This window comes from Taurulus bubalis (genome assembly GCF_910589615.1).
Source record: "Taurulus bubalis genome assembly, chromosome: 5".
Taxonomy (NCBI): domain Eukaryota; kingdom Metazoa; phylum Chordata; class Actinopteri; order Perciformes; family Cottidae; genus Taurulus; species Taurulus bubalis.
In genome coordinates, this window is record NC_136593.1 from 17,165,936 (window position 1) to 17,181,610 (window position 15,675).

General features: G+C 39.8%; 1 protein-coding gene across 1 annotated transcript in view; it reads left to right on the forward strand.

The window, feature by feature from the left end:
• Window positions 1-15,675, forward strand: part of slc2a9l2 (solute carrier family 2 member 9, like 2) — a gene marked incomplete at both ends in the record, with an annotated part of 85,823 nt that overhangs the window by 42,369 nt on the left and 27,779 nt on the right. Inside the window, 2 exons of the mRNA XM_079218757.1 lie at window positions 2,905-3,006; window positions 3,491-3,566. Of these exons, the coding sequence (XP_079074883.1) occupies window positions 2,905-3,006; window positions 3,491-3,566 (178 nt within the window). The remainder of the gene's footprint in view (window positions 1-2,904; window positions 3,007-3,490; window positions 3,567-15,675) is intronic.

Here is a 15,675-nt window from a genome sequence, read left to right on the forward strand (position 1 = left end):
CTCCCCCACAGACAAACTCGCCGCCGTTTTTCTATACTATTACCGTAATGTACCACTTGACATTGGAAAGCTACGCTTCTTAGCGTTCAGAATCCGTTGGAATTACGTCGATGGCGTAAATATTCGAGGAGTCACGGTAATCTTAGTTTTGCATCATGTTTGCATATTACCTCCTGTGACAGCTCCTGTCGCCGGCGACAGAGAGTTGCGCTCTTTTTTTTACGTGTGATAAGTGACTGACAGGCTTGTCCGTCCAGGACGGGCCCAGCCGAGTCCGAGGGCGTACACTTTTCTACAGTCGACAGACACTTCACTTTTGTGCCCACTTTTTATCTTTATATACACACACACACACGCACACAGACACACCTTCAGAGACCGCAATAAGCTGTGGCTTCGCTGGTGGTTGGTGTATTATTGTGGGTGTACTTCTGTCTGTATCACTGTAGAGAAAAACATCCTATGCTTTCAGGGAGCAATGGAATTCCTGAAGATACACACACACGCACACGCACTCACACAGTGTAAATTCCAATGCTTTTAAAGGCAATCCATGTCATGACCTGCTGCCAACGTAAAACTGTTCAAAAAAAGAAGCACTTCTCCAACACCACACATACAAAAACACCTTAAGTTATTTTTTCCAACCCTGTTTCCCCTGCAGAAGCCCCTCGTTGCATGTCGTACAAATAACAGTGACCTCTTTTTCACACTTTGGTGAAATTCCACTGGAGTTTGAGGGCAATGTTATGAATACTTTAATGCTTTGAGGCCACAATGAAACAGCTGCTGTGGCGAGGGATTTGCTTGGCGCTCAGTCGGGAGCTTGGCCAGTAATGAATCTCATGTCCCACACTGCATCTATGACGTGCATCTAAATAGAGCGACACCTGGGTGTGAGAAATGCATGTGGGATTATTGAATAGCCACATGCAATATTGTATGAGTACATTTGTATTCCTTATACTGTTTGGTGCATTATGTATAGAGTTTGAAGGGTTAACCAAGCAAATGTGATGTGCTACCTCTTCCTTCAGCAATTCATCGCTTTCTATGTTTGTTACCATATGGCGCACACAGCATGATATAGAAAGCTGAGAAAATGCTCCTCAAATAGATTGTAACATGTTGATAACACATCTTCGTGTTTCTTCGTGGGGTAATTGAGAAAACAATTATTTGTGTTGTTAGAAGAGTAAGTGTCCGTTCACACTGAAAGTAACTCTTCATGAAAACAATGTGAGGCTGTGTTGGGGGCAGTGTTGGGGTAGTTACTCAGAAAAAGTAACTAGTTACAAGTTACTAGTTACTTCTGAAAATTGTAACTAGATTACTTTACTAGTTACTGCATTTAAAAAGTAACTACACTACTAGTTACTTTACTTTCCATTTTTTTAAGCAAATGTACACATTAGTCGTAAAGATACCTGGACAAACATCATGGCCCTTTCATCACTTTATTTTCAATCTTCAATAAAGGGCATCTCTTAGCCTTTCCACATAGTGTATTGTAAGCATGTAAAACAAAATGGCATATAAAACTCAGCCATTAACTTGAACGAACATTTACCCTGTTCACACTGTCTGACCAAAGAAATATGCCTCACTTTAAAATCCAAACAACAGGATGCTGAGCGGACTGATCGCTGTAGTTTCATACTAGAGTGAAGACGATCACAGATTAAACTCAAGTTGTATGTTAAATCTGTTAAATTATTCACCATCTGGTTAAAATATGTTCATTGTAGGTCTGAACTACAAAAGGACCACAAACTACTGTCTTCTAAGATTGTATCTGTTGTTTCCCTCAATAACTTGTATTATGTATGTCATTAAAATCAGAGAGCTGGAGAGAGGAAACACTTTTTACAACACGTAATGAAGAGAAACTATATTTATATTGTGGGTTATTTTATAATGATGTCACAATCAGACTCATTACGCCAGTAGAAATGGATCCTGCGCGTATAAGCAGGACACATCACAGTATATAAATACTCAATGCAGATTATTAAACGGTAACAGACGACAGAGAAAACATCTCCACTCTGACACTCATGATAACTGTGTCTTTATTAATGTAAGTAGTAGTTTAACACCATTAAATCAACTATTTTAAGTGCATTTTTATTGGAATGTTCGCTAAAAACTCTCCGGACAAACCTCCGTCAGCTGTTAAAGCGACTAACAGCTGATCAGATGTGATCTGCTGTCAGTCGGTTGCAGTCATCAGAAACCTACGTCGCTTCACGTGACGCTTCAGAGGAAAGGACGTCTCATGTCTATTAAAACATATTTCCTCGCGTCTTCTCTCCGCGCTTGGTTGAGGGAAACGGAGATGCAATTTAGAGACTTGGGACGTACCTGTGATAGACTGTTCATCAGGAAGTGTCGTGTGACTCGCGCGCCACTAAAAGAGAACTTTTCGGACTGGTAAAAATGTCTTGAGTAACGCAGGAACGCGCGTTACTGAGGTCTAGTAAAGTAGTGTAGTTACCAATATTTTGAGTGTAATGCGTTACTTTACTTCGTTACCTATAATAGTAATTACGTTACTGTAATCCGTTACTTTGTAACTCGTTACCCCCAACACTGGTTGGGGGCGCGTAGATTCAGGTCCCGGTGAGACTCTCAAATACGATCCAAGAAGTCCAGTTGGTGGAGCAGATTAATGTGTTTTAGACGGCATTATATGTAATATAGAAAGGATTTTACAACCCAACAACAATTAACACAACATGGCAAAAATATTTCAGCTTTTGTCCAATAGTTAGGATGTTTCAGTCTGGACAAAAGTGGGAGACTGACATTACCATCGCTAAAACAATTAGCTTCATAATCAAGCAGCCATTGTACAGAAACCCCTTGAGATTCTTCTAATCTTGTACTGCTTTGTCTTCCCAGGGCTTAGTGATAGAACAAATCGGGAGGAAGCCACTCCTTATCTTTGGGTTCTCTGCCATGGCCGTTTTCTTCAGCCTCCTCACTGTGTTCCTCAATTTCCAGGTGAGCCACCTTTCCTCTTCTCCACTAACCTCGCTATAGGCGCACTGCAGGCGAAAAGGTGTGTATCAATACACAAGGGTGTTCTGTGCTGCAGTCCAATTATACTGCGAGCAAATTACCATCCGGGCTCCAACTGAGAAAATTAGGTTGTTATACTGTACATCGCTTCTCCATGACGTATGCAATAAGCGTGAAATATGTGATATTTCTCACATTTTCAACAAAGATAACTTGCTTAATTAGCACTGATCAGTGGATCTTGCACAAGAAAATAAGAAATGTAAATTACAAATGTATGGATTTAATTTTCCTGGATTTATTTGGTGATGTCTGTTCAAACAAAAGCTGAATGAAATAAAGGATGTCGCTATTAATTATTAATTTCCCTGATATATTTATCATGTCGTATTCCTGCCGAGAGATTTTTGCTAACATAATGATTATGGCCATTGCAATATGACATCTCTCTCACTCTCTTATTTAGGACAGTCTGTCATGGATGCCCTACCTCAGTTACATCTGTATTCTGGCAGTGATTGCATCCTTTTGCTCTGGGCCAGGTAAAACCACTGACTCACATAACTGATTGAGATTTCTCCTTTTTTCTTCTTCTTCTCTCCGTTCTCAGTGCTGCACTTCACTTAAAACTACACTTGAAAGAGATTTAGTGAACACCATGCAGATTTTTATCAGATTGCGTCATTCACAGTTGGCTGTAATTCAGTGGTTGTTGAATAAGATATGTGACGGAAACAACTCTGGTCCTCACTTTTAAAACTGGCAGAGGAACACAGATCTGTATTTACAGTGTTTTTTAGACATGTTAGCATACTACATACAGTGTGTATATATATATATATATATATATATATATATATATATATATATATATACAGTATATGGCACGGCACTGCAGATGCACAGGGGACAGTGTGAGTACAGTGCGTCTCGGTGGTTGGTTGACTTTGAGTTTCAAGGTGAGGCAATCGCTGTCATCACACATATGCATCCATTCTGAATAATAATGTCTCCGGGGAGCGTTAATCCAATGAAGTGCCTCAGTGTATCAGGATGAGATGAGAACAATTCAGTGGAGAAAAGTGAGACTTATAACAACAATCACATGCAAAATGCTGCAGGAGACACATGTGATGTTCCTAACCATAGGGACCATGTCTTTTAATAAAGATAAGAAAAAGAAGACATAAAACATCACACAGTGCCACGAATGCCCCCTGCTACTGTGCAACAGCAGCTTTTAATCATCGGCGCCTTGCTCAGGTGTACTTCTGTGGTAATCGTTGAGGGAAGAGAGACATTTTCTTGTTTATTTCCACCTCACAGTGATGATTTATGGCCCATAGAAATAAATGAAGCCCCTCATTGCTTTGGGATGGTGAATGGCTGGGAGGGGAAGAGGAGAACATTCACATACTATAAGGGTTGATCCCAGTGGGGCTTTGAGCTTGTGAGCGGATAAATGCGGAGCCACAATTCCTCTGAAGGCAATTTACCATGGCCCAGATATATCAGAGTTTTACCAAAACTCAAAGATATTGCTTTCGACATGATGAATTAAAGGGCATAGTTACAGTATCTTTGTTTGGTATAGTGCTAAGTTATCAAATCAGACACTGACCATTTACTACATCTTCTGTGAAACACTTCCCTGGTAATTAGCCTCCTACCTGTAGATCTCCTGTACAGATGGAAGTCTGCATTTATACGTTTGGCTGATCCGACACACCTGTCAATAGCCTGGTTATTGAACTAAATAAACTGCCTTTTACTCCACCTACCTTTGTCCAGGTATCACAATGCACCTGCAATTGTGATACACTTTGAAGTCAGATTTAAGTTTATCATTCTATAGTGGATAGGTGTACTTTGTACGTAAGAAATCATAATCAAATGTGAATCTTACCGTATATTATCTTTTCTTGGGGTTCAGTATTGTGCTCTATAGGTCCGGCTATATACTTTGTGTTGTGGGGGTTTTCTCATATGGTTTTAGTGCCTTCGTATCCCCCTGGTTTGTATTATATTTAATTTCACCAAGTCTGTGCACCTTCTGTGCACCAGCCTGCTCCACCAAAACAAGTGAGAGGCTCGTATTATTTGTTTGTCTGTTGAACACGGCTGTCATGAGCAGTAGTGCCGTTGTCAAACTCGTGCACTGTCAGCAGAATACGTTCAACACCTTCACATCAAGAATGGTTCTCCAGTGATCACGACACAAAACTGGAGAGGATGGTAATATGATATTCCAGGAGTGCCTGTATAAAACTCAAACAAGGCACATCCAATGCCATATAAGAGCAGCCTGGTTACCACCCTCACAGTGCAGACTGCAGTGAGTGTGCTTGTGTGCATGCTTGTGTGGCTGCAAAACAGCCAATTAAAAAAAGGCCTCTCATAACTTAATGCAGTGTTTTTCAACCTTTTTTGAGCCGCGGCACATTTTCTACAATAAAAAAATCCCGCGGCACACCAACAACCCAAAAAGTTACAAAATGTCACATTGTAGCATAATACAGCATATATGGTAGGTAATTATTATTAATGTCCCATTGTAACATAATACAGCATATATGGTAGGTCATTATTGCGCTACCCACTGGCATGGAAGAGTATTCAGTGTTTCAAGTAAACCAGATTTCTCCATCAGACAAAAAAAGTGTTTTCACTTTGTTAGAAAAATTAAAATAAAGTTATGCAAAAAATAGCTAATATTTAGTTACTACTAAATAGCTTATTGTTGAAAACAATAAGCTATTTTTTGCAAAACAGAATGAGTGCAGATGTGTGAGCATCACGTTGTATCAGTATTAGTGGCTGCAGTGAGCTGCTTTCCTCTACAACTCTTTTATAAACGAGGTAGTAGATTTAATACGGACACTCAATTCATGCTCAATGTTGAGAGACACAACAGCAGAAAGCCGACTTCACGGAGATCTCATAAATATCGGCTTGTGGCAAAATGACAAGAATCGCCGAGTTGCGCATGCGCAAGCGTAACCTATTAACGGCGGACGGTGAACATTTAAAATCAGCATTTCCTCTTGCGCCCCACCTGTAATAAATACCGCCCCAGTTTGATCAATACTGACTTAAAGGAAATATGGTGTTCATTTATTTTATTGACTACCACAAAGTGTGCAGGCTTTGTTACTGCTGTGTGTTTTTTTGTGTGTGTTTTTTGGGCTTTTGAAGGATATTTCCAGAGCCTCTCGATATGCAAAGTCAGAAACGTCATTTATGGCGCTCCAGGCTGCAGCCTGTTGGATGTTTGTCTTGACCTGCAAACACATGAACTGTTGGGCTTTAAAAGTGAGAGTTCGTAGCTTAAAATAGTGAGAGCTGCAGCAGCAAATCCCATTGTGAAAAGCACGCAACATATCTTTTGCTGCTCTCTCTCTCTGTCCACTGTGTGCTCACCTGTGTGCAGCGCATCAGGGCGGAACTCCGCCGTGCGCGATACAGAGCAGGGAAGAGTTGTAACGCGACCAAGAAATTACCTGCTGTCTGTAGATAAGATCAATAACATACGGCCGTTTAGTTTGTTTAATAGCAGAACAAGGTGTAGACCTGTTCTATATTACTCTGCCAGCCACTATATTGCAGCTCAGACGCTCAACAATGGAAAATCATTTGCGGCAACTAAATAATATTTTTTTGCACCAATTAAGTAAAATTAGACATTTTCCCGCGGCACAGTGGTTGACAATCACTGACTTAATGACATAAATCAGATTTTTTTTTTGCAAATTACTTTACTAAATTTGAATAAATGATTCTGTTTACATGATGCTCACACACATTAATACACTGTGTACTGATGCATGGGTGTTTGGTTTACAGTACGAGTGCTGTATAGTCTGTTTTGCTCTCAATGCAGCGTTATCATATTTATATATAAATATATATATATATGTGTATATATATATATATACTAATTTTTTTTATTCTGTGAAGCTTCAATCAGGAGAGACTTGTTTCCGAGTTTAACAATAATTTATTACAATTGCATATATTTGAATAGTGCAAAGTCTTTGGCGATTGGACTCCATCCTCCTGGATTAGGATAAGCAAGGGGTAGTGATGCTGACATCTGCGAAGGCAGAATTCCCCCTGGAGTCCAGACACTGGTGGTGGTGTTGAAGAAGGGAGTTGCTGTAACCCGATGATGACTGGTGAGCAGGACTGATGCTGACGGAGGTGCTTGTGGTGGAGGAGGGTCGCATCGGGTTGCGCTGAAATGACAACTGACAGCAGCAGAGAGGAGAACCTATTTTAAAAGTTTGACAACAACGCTGTGATTGTCTTACGGAAACTGCGCCGACTCGGTTCATTCAACATACATGCCCCCAATCAGCTGATGGAATAATTGCTGTGAGACTTCGAGACTGAGCTTATGAAGACCGGAGAGTAAATATTGTCTTCCTTACTGAACGTACGCTTGAGCTTCATTTGGTGGGTGTACTGGAGTGTACTGGAGTTAGCACTGGACTTGTGGCTACTCCTTCACCTACTGAGGGATTATAGGGGAGAGTGGAAACCGTTCAGTGTTTCCCACAGGATCTGGTCAGACTTTGTCGGAAAGGAAAATGTGTACATTTAAGAATTAAGGGCATCAATCTGGTGCCAAATTAAAAGGCTAGATCTATGTTGTGCTCTAGCAGTGGTGGAGTGCAATGTACATATAGTACTGTACATAAGTAAAATTTTGAGGTACTGCACTTTACTTGAGTTTAAATGAAATGATTTCCACCTTTACCAGCTGCAACATTATGATGAACACATGAATGAATGCATCAAATTATAAATAACATAGCTTATGTTATTCTGAAATGGGCCCTTCTGCAAAGTACTTTTCCTTTACATCTTTTATGTTAATATATTTGTACTTTTAATTAAAGTTACTGTGAGGAACTTTCAACTGGTTATGAAATAGTCTGAAATTAATACAGATGCCTCTATATGACCTACACAAGTAAATGAGACCAACAGCAAGAAAATAATTTATTTATGGTTATTCTTTATGCTTGTGATCGGTGCCCCCGGGTTGGATTTCGTGTGAAATCAGATAAAGTCATGCAGGTTCAGCAGAAACAGTGACCAGCGTCTCTGAGACGGATCCGGCTTCACTTTGATCTGTAGTCAAAGCACCGGCAAGAGGAGGAGAGTTCTGAGCCCGGCAGCAGTGTCTCCTCCTCCTGCGAGGAGCAGAGCGTCACCTCGCTGCTCCGCCGGTCCCAGATGAGAGCCAACACCACGCTGCTGGAGGCCCATATTACTGGGCCCTCTAAAGGGCATGGGGGCACGGAAAAACCTTGACCAGGACTGCACGTAGCAGGCTGTCCAATACTGCTGCAGTAGAAAAAAGAGGCTCTCTGATGCTTGGAAATTACTGTTTTTGTCCACATAGACAACCAAAATCAACACAAAATAAAAGCTCCTTGTGATATCTTCATGTAACCTTTTGAATGCAGGACTTTTACTTGTAACACATATTTATATATAACGTAATAACAGTTTTGTGCACAATGTAATACGTTATTCATTATGAGAAAGTTATTACATGATGAACAAAAAAGTGGAGTCCTGGATTCAAAGCAACCTGACTGTCAAGAGAACATTTTCATCAATCAGTTGCAGATTGATGAAGCCTCCTAAAAGTGTGATCAAATTAAGGACTACAAGATATTGATTGACTTGGATAAATGAGAATGTTTATGGACATGATTGTGATTCCGAGCGTGTAAAACAATTCTTCCATGTGTAATGACCACGTTAGTTTACTGAGTTACGTCTTTTTGGCAGAAATGCTCCCTCAGATGTTTTTCTGGATGGGTGGATGGATGCTGTGCACCTGTCTGGTGTACGGGGTTTGAGACTCAGTGCCATATCAACGTAACTAGAAAAATAATGTATGGCACAGTTATTTCACATGCGAAGAATCACCCGGTATATTAAATTCAGCATCATCCAGCTTAACACGTTTTTCTTTCGCGTGGAAGAAACGTGGCAAACTACTGTATAAGTGCTGTTTTTGCCACGCACCGCACTTTTAATTGTTGCTGGAGGGCCAGGTGACAAATGTTTTGCAAATCTCTCACAGACAGATTTTCAGATGGTTTGAGTCAGATGATTGGCATGTGTAACCGCTCTCTGCTGAGCCAAATCCATTCTTCTGCCAAGCACCTGAGCCAGTGATGAGCATGTATGTCTGTTGGAGGTTAATTGGGTCCTTTCGCTGCTGGAGGCTGTACCTGGGAGTCACTATAGGTTCCTGGAGCCAACCATTTGTTTGCCTGTCACCAGAAAGACTGCAGTGCAAATGGTATGGAGATCAAACTTTTACGTTTTTAGACGTGGCAATAGTTACACTACGGTTGCAGAATAGTTCCATTCCTGTTTTTACATTTTCACAATTTAGTTGAACAACAATGTGCTTTCCAAATTTTCTCATACAGTTTTGTTTTAAAAGCTAATATTTAGACATTTTTTATTTTTGATCACTAAACCATTGAACTATTTTAAAACTGAAGATAACAAAACGAAAGTTCTTGGTTTGTTATTGAGGCTTCTTCTAGCAGGCTAACACTGTCATCTCATTAACTGAAAACTCTTGCTTTCTGGCTCTCCTGTTGAGTGAGTCAGATTCTGCGGCCTTGTCAAACCCGAGAAAACCACTCTACCAGAGCTGTTTCAAAACACTTATAATTATGGTGCCTATAAGAAAAATCAGCAAGACCAGAAACAACTGGTTTCTGCATTCTGGACAGGGAATGGGATGTTGAAGGAATCACACTTGACAGAATTCAATAAATATTGACCTTGAGAATCTTTGACGCTTGGATTTACCCGCAGTCCTCAGAGGGCTGTTTCTTCTATGCTGTCGATAAATAAATAGTATCAACACTGAGCATGTTGTCACTGTTCCCGTGTGGCACATAAGAGACCGATACCTCCCCAAAGATGCATTGATCTGTTTATTACATTGTGACCAGTTGCTTTCCCCTATATCAGTGGTATTCAATTACAATTCAACGAGGTCCATTTAGATTCTCATGCAAAGGTCCGAACATCACGATAATGTCTAAGATGTTGTCCCGTAAACAGTTTATTGAAGTAGCCAACAGTTGTATTTATCTCAACAATATGTATTGTCAGTGTTTAAATTGAACTGCAATAATTATAATCCAGTTCAGTTATCATTTACTAACACTTTATACATTATCTTATTAATCATCTATAAGTCCTTAATTAATACTTCATTTACAAGTGGGGAATCTAAAAGTACCCAAAGTATGAAAACCCAAGCTTATTAATCAAGAATGAAACATTTATAACTGTGTTCATGAATTGCATACTAATGAGTGTTCATGCTAAACAATGCTTTATAAATGATAAATTAAGTGTTTAATCATGCTAAATAGTGTGTAGTTATTATAAAGTGATACCAATTTGACTGAATTGCCTTGCAGCTCTAAATTTAGTTAATGCAGGTGTGAAGTGATGTCACCCAAAAAATACCACAAAATTGTATTCTTGTCATCTTTTAATGAGATATGTGTATGCAGGGACTTTATCTGTGGTTCTTGAAACCACTATTCCTCTCAGTTAACGTTATTTTTGGGCCGTGAATTCACGTGTTTGGATAACATCACGAGAGCGAGGCGGACACAGTTTTTAAAGTTTTCCAGGCGAAACTCGAACGAGCCTAACCTCACTCGCGTCAGGAAGTTTATCGGAATACCATATTGGTGATTGATTGGCTGAGTAGCATCATGTGGTATGATTTACAACTCATGTAATTGGTCGGTGTGTTTCCTGGACCACTGAACGTGTGCCGTAAAGGCCGTAACAATACAACAAACAACAAAGTTCTTGTTCTCGATATTTTGAAGATTGGAGCTGTAGTTTTCCTAATGTTAATGTCTCAGTGGCATCGGCATTGTGTAAATTCACAATAATTAACATCCTGTGAATGTTCTTCCCATTCATTAGGTGATTGTGTTTCATCAACATTATGTGGAATAGATGCAGTTAAAAACAGCTGCTTCTGAACGTTTGATACATCCAGCATGAGTTTGAGTCACAATTTTTACATGCAAATGTAGTCACAAAATATGATTGTTTCATAAACAAATTATATTTGATTCATACTGTCTGCAGTGTGATTCTGTGGCAGCCGTCTCGGCTTGCGTCTCACTCAACATTTGGTGCAGCTACATCATGCTTTATGGTCCTGCAGCTGTCTGTGACAGCAGTGACTCAGCTGCAGCAGCTGGTTGTACCTCCACAGTCTGAAATCCTGACATTTACATCTCAATCCTTGTTCTTCTTCTGGAGACATCATTTGCATGGCCAAAAAGGGGGGTGATGGGTGTTGATGATGTTGTATTTGTTATAGCTGAGTGAATGTCATACTAGCAGATTAAAGGTTTATCGGCGAAACAAAGAAGTTAAAACACTCACAGATAAGATTTGACACTGACATCGCTGCCAGTTTTTGTGTCTCACTCCACTTCAGCGAGCCCGCTTTGTGATCTTTTTTGCCAGCCTTTCTGTTCTGTTAAGGGAGGGGGATCAATGCAAGCTGATTTGATTTGAATGGCCCTCCCAGCCAAAGAAGACTATGTGTTATCATGATAAAGAGTCAATCACTCAAAAAAGGATGCGCTCATAAAGTGCTTTAAAAAGCACAGTGACAGCGCAGTCAGATAAAAGTATATTGTGGCCAAACATTCTTTGAGTTTATTACTCTGACAAGCACTCATTTCCTGATCCATAAGAGGAAAACGTTTTTGATTTAAACATAAAATGTCTATTTGATGCCAGGTTGTGTTTTGTTTTTTTGCTCTCGAGCACCTACAGTGTCTGTCGCATTCAACCTCCCACTCACTGCAGTGAATTGTGGGATACACAAAAGCATGGAAGCTTTTTTTTTTACAGCACTCTTGCTGGAAAGGAGTAAAAACTATACCGATAGTCAGACAATTACTTCCATGGGTTTATATGAATTGGAAATTCATTTAAATTAAATTTCAGAGAATTCATACTACAAAATGACATCAAAGAGCAAACATCTTAAGGCTGAGATGCTCTTCATGTTGTCAATAGATTGTGTTTACTGGATTTCTTGTTTGCTCCGACCACCTACCAAGCAATTTTACTCACAGCACACACAGTTGATACCTGCATTAATTATTAAAACCTTTGGACACACTGAGACAAAACACAGTTTCACACGTATTCCAGCTTTATAAAGATAGTTTGTGAAGCTGCGGTTCTCTTTACTTTAAAACAAAACTCAAAAAATACATTAAATCTGTCGCTTCAGCATCTTTCAGATCTCAGCCGGCGCTCTCCTAAATGGAGCTCCTGTGGGTGTTGTATAGTCTCACAAAGTCGATCAGAAGAGGAAAAGCAAAACCGGCCCCATGCTGTGTTTAAACACTCCTCTGAGAGGCCCGGCTCAACAACGTGCACAATGAATGTTCTGCTTCCAAAGCACACATGCACTTGCCATTTGTGATTAATATCTAAGAGATATTAGTATAAGCTCGGAATTCACATGCACAAGAAACACAAGATATGATAATATGTGTTCATTATAATTATAATTATAATGAATGCACTGTTACTTTCACGACGAATGCTTCACTTTAAGATCATTTATTGGTTTATAGGCAGGTGGCTGAAAAAGGAAGTCAACGGAGTTCAGTGCTTTTGGGCATCAGATAAACTGTTTCACACTGACTACATTCACCTGGTGTTTATGAATTTTATATATGAGACATAATGCAAATCATTTTATTTTGTGCGGTTTGTCGCTGACTGTAGTTGAAAATGAAAAGTAACAGAGCCTGTCACGAGATGCACGTTGTGCAGGGATAATTGTCGTTCCCTTATGGTAACGATATGGCTTGGTCCTCGCTGTTACAGGCAGATCTCAAGATACAAACGCTGCTCTGGTTTTGTTTTCCCTTTTCCTATTCTTGAATACATTTTCCCATCAAAATAGTTGCCCCGTGATTTATATAAAAGTAGTTGTGCACTAATAATACAACACTTTATTGCTTTTGACAATTAACTGATGTTTGAAGAAGCAGCTTAGCTATTCAAGGAAATGATTTACTGCTGCTTTTCCCTCATCAAAGAGTTGAGTCGTGCCATGGTGAGCATTTTCATTGAGCTCATAAAGCTGCCAGCAGTTTGTTGGGATCTGCAGTATTTGAGCATCTCTGGCACATTACAGTGAGCCGTTCATTAATAAAAAGCAACTTTAAGCTTATTCTTAATTTGTGTAGATCTCACATACACATATCTGATGCACTGTACAGTACATATACAGTCACGTGTACAAGTGGTGGCATGAAATGAAGTACATTTTCTACCACTGTATACTTCCACTACAATTCAGAAGGAAATATTGTACTTTTTACTACATTTATTTGATAGCTTTTGTTCCCAATTAAATTACTTAGCACCTTTGAAAAGTTTCTTTCATCCATTACTTCCCATTAGATCCCCCACCTAATGTGACACATCGTCTGCTGCTCTTTTTCTCTCCCCACTTCCCAGAGTGCATTGGGTTACTACTTGCAACACATGTCTGGCATTGAGTCGGCAGAGTCAGATAAACATACAGAGTTTACTACGTCTTCAGAGTAGGACTTGCTTCTTACACTCTCTCAGCTAGTAGTACAGTAGCTGTTTTTATTTAATCGCACGTATTATCGTTAATTCAATTGTAAAGGTATACGCCATTCTGAGACTATGAGGTGATAAGTATGAGTGGTGGTGTAAACTGCTTGAGCACACACTTACAAACACTTTTGAATGAGTGAGTTTTTGCTTAGAATGCATGCACTTTTTTGGAGTCATTGTAGTCACAGCATGGTGGAGCAGACGGTCGTGTCATGTAGTTCAACTAGGAAAGACCAGCCAGATAAAGAAAGGATCATTGTTTATTGTTAACAGATCATATGCGATGATAAAGTCTCAGAGTCTTTGGCGCTTGGACTCTACAGGGAGATTTTTAATTGAGAGCCGTCTGCCCCGATCAGCAACAAGATAAGTCCCCCGATGGAGTCCAAACCTGGTGGTGGTGATGATGATGAGGCTGATAGAATGATGAGTTGATGAAGCTGATGGATCTGTGAAGACTGGGCGGAGATGAAACATGAACAAACTGAAGGTAGAGAGACAGTCATGCTTAAAAAGAGACGGCAGCAAGATGATAGACTAACAATGTATTTGTTTCGTTGTGCTTATTGGATCGAGGAGACCAGCTGATCTACACAGCTGGTGTCATGATTGACGGCCATAGATCTTATAAATGGAAGGAATATAGTGAGTTACAAAGTGCTGACAGACCGGCCCGAGAGGATAAGACAGGAGTCGACTGAACAAGATGATTCAACTTTCATGTGGGATTGTGGAAACAAAATTGTTGGACAGCTGGACTTGCTGTTTGGAGAGTTATCAAGTACCGAGAGGAGAGGTGAGATGTGAACCCGCCCTGACAAGAGGGGCATCTGCTGCTATAGGAGCCACGAGCAAAATACACAGGGACAGAAGATATGAGAGGAACTCAAGCCAATGTCAAATTGAATGATGTGTGGCAGCCAGAAGATTAAGATTCAATTGGAAGAGAAAAAAAAGTGAAGGAAGAAGTAAAGGCTGATGTATTAAGACTTTGAGGGTTAAATGGTCTCTGAAGACCTGAATATATATGTGTGTGTGTATTCGCGTGTTTGGTGGCTCTAATCATCTTTGTGTATATCACCTCATTTGCTTTTGTTTTATAATTTCCTGACTATTTAATATTCCTGCCTTGTCGTACTGTACGCAGTTTGAATAATCTATAATTTAGAGTTATGAGTGAAATCATCAAGCGCCTATTTTAATGTGCACTTTGCCACATAGACATTTACTGTAAAAAACATGAATTTGTATCATAACTCCTTCTGTAATTCTTCGTTGTCCCTGTTTGATTGTATCCCACATAAAACTGGAGCCTCCTGAGGACCAGAGTCCTGATTGCCTCGTTTGCTGTCATTCTCATGGCCAATGTCTCCTTTGAGACTGGCTTATGTAATATTCCCCTTGTGTGTACAGACCCCTGAGATGTGTTTACTAAAAAGCAAGAAACAATGTTTTCCTCATCCACTTTTTAGAACTGTGACATTGATCTTCTGTCAGGAGCACGTCTTCTGCAGGGAAATATTTATTCTCCTTTGGGTCCTGAAACATTTGCTATGGAAGAGTAGATTTGAGACGTCCTCACTTTTGGATTCATCCCATGCACTCCTTAACCAGTGGAGCAAGTTTTTCATTTATTGGAAAACTGTATCAGTTTTACACAACATCTGAGTAAAGAACTGTGATCCCATGCTTCCCTGTAAACATTATATATCTCCTCTAGAAACGTACGATTTGGATTATACTGCAGGAGTTGTATCGGAGTTTTGATAGAGTTTGTCTGTCATCAAATGCGGTCTTGTTTACTTAAATTCATTAAGACTTTTCTAAGTTTTCTTCAGGAGGTCAAGGTAACACTGAATGAGTAATTTATATACAAATGGTCGTTTTGTGGGTGAAGTAGTCCTTTAACACATTGCCTTTTTATAGCTGCCTCTCAATACAGCCTTACTT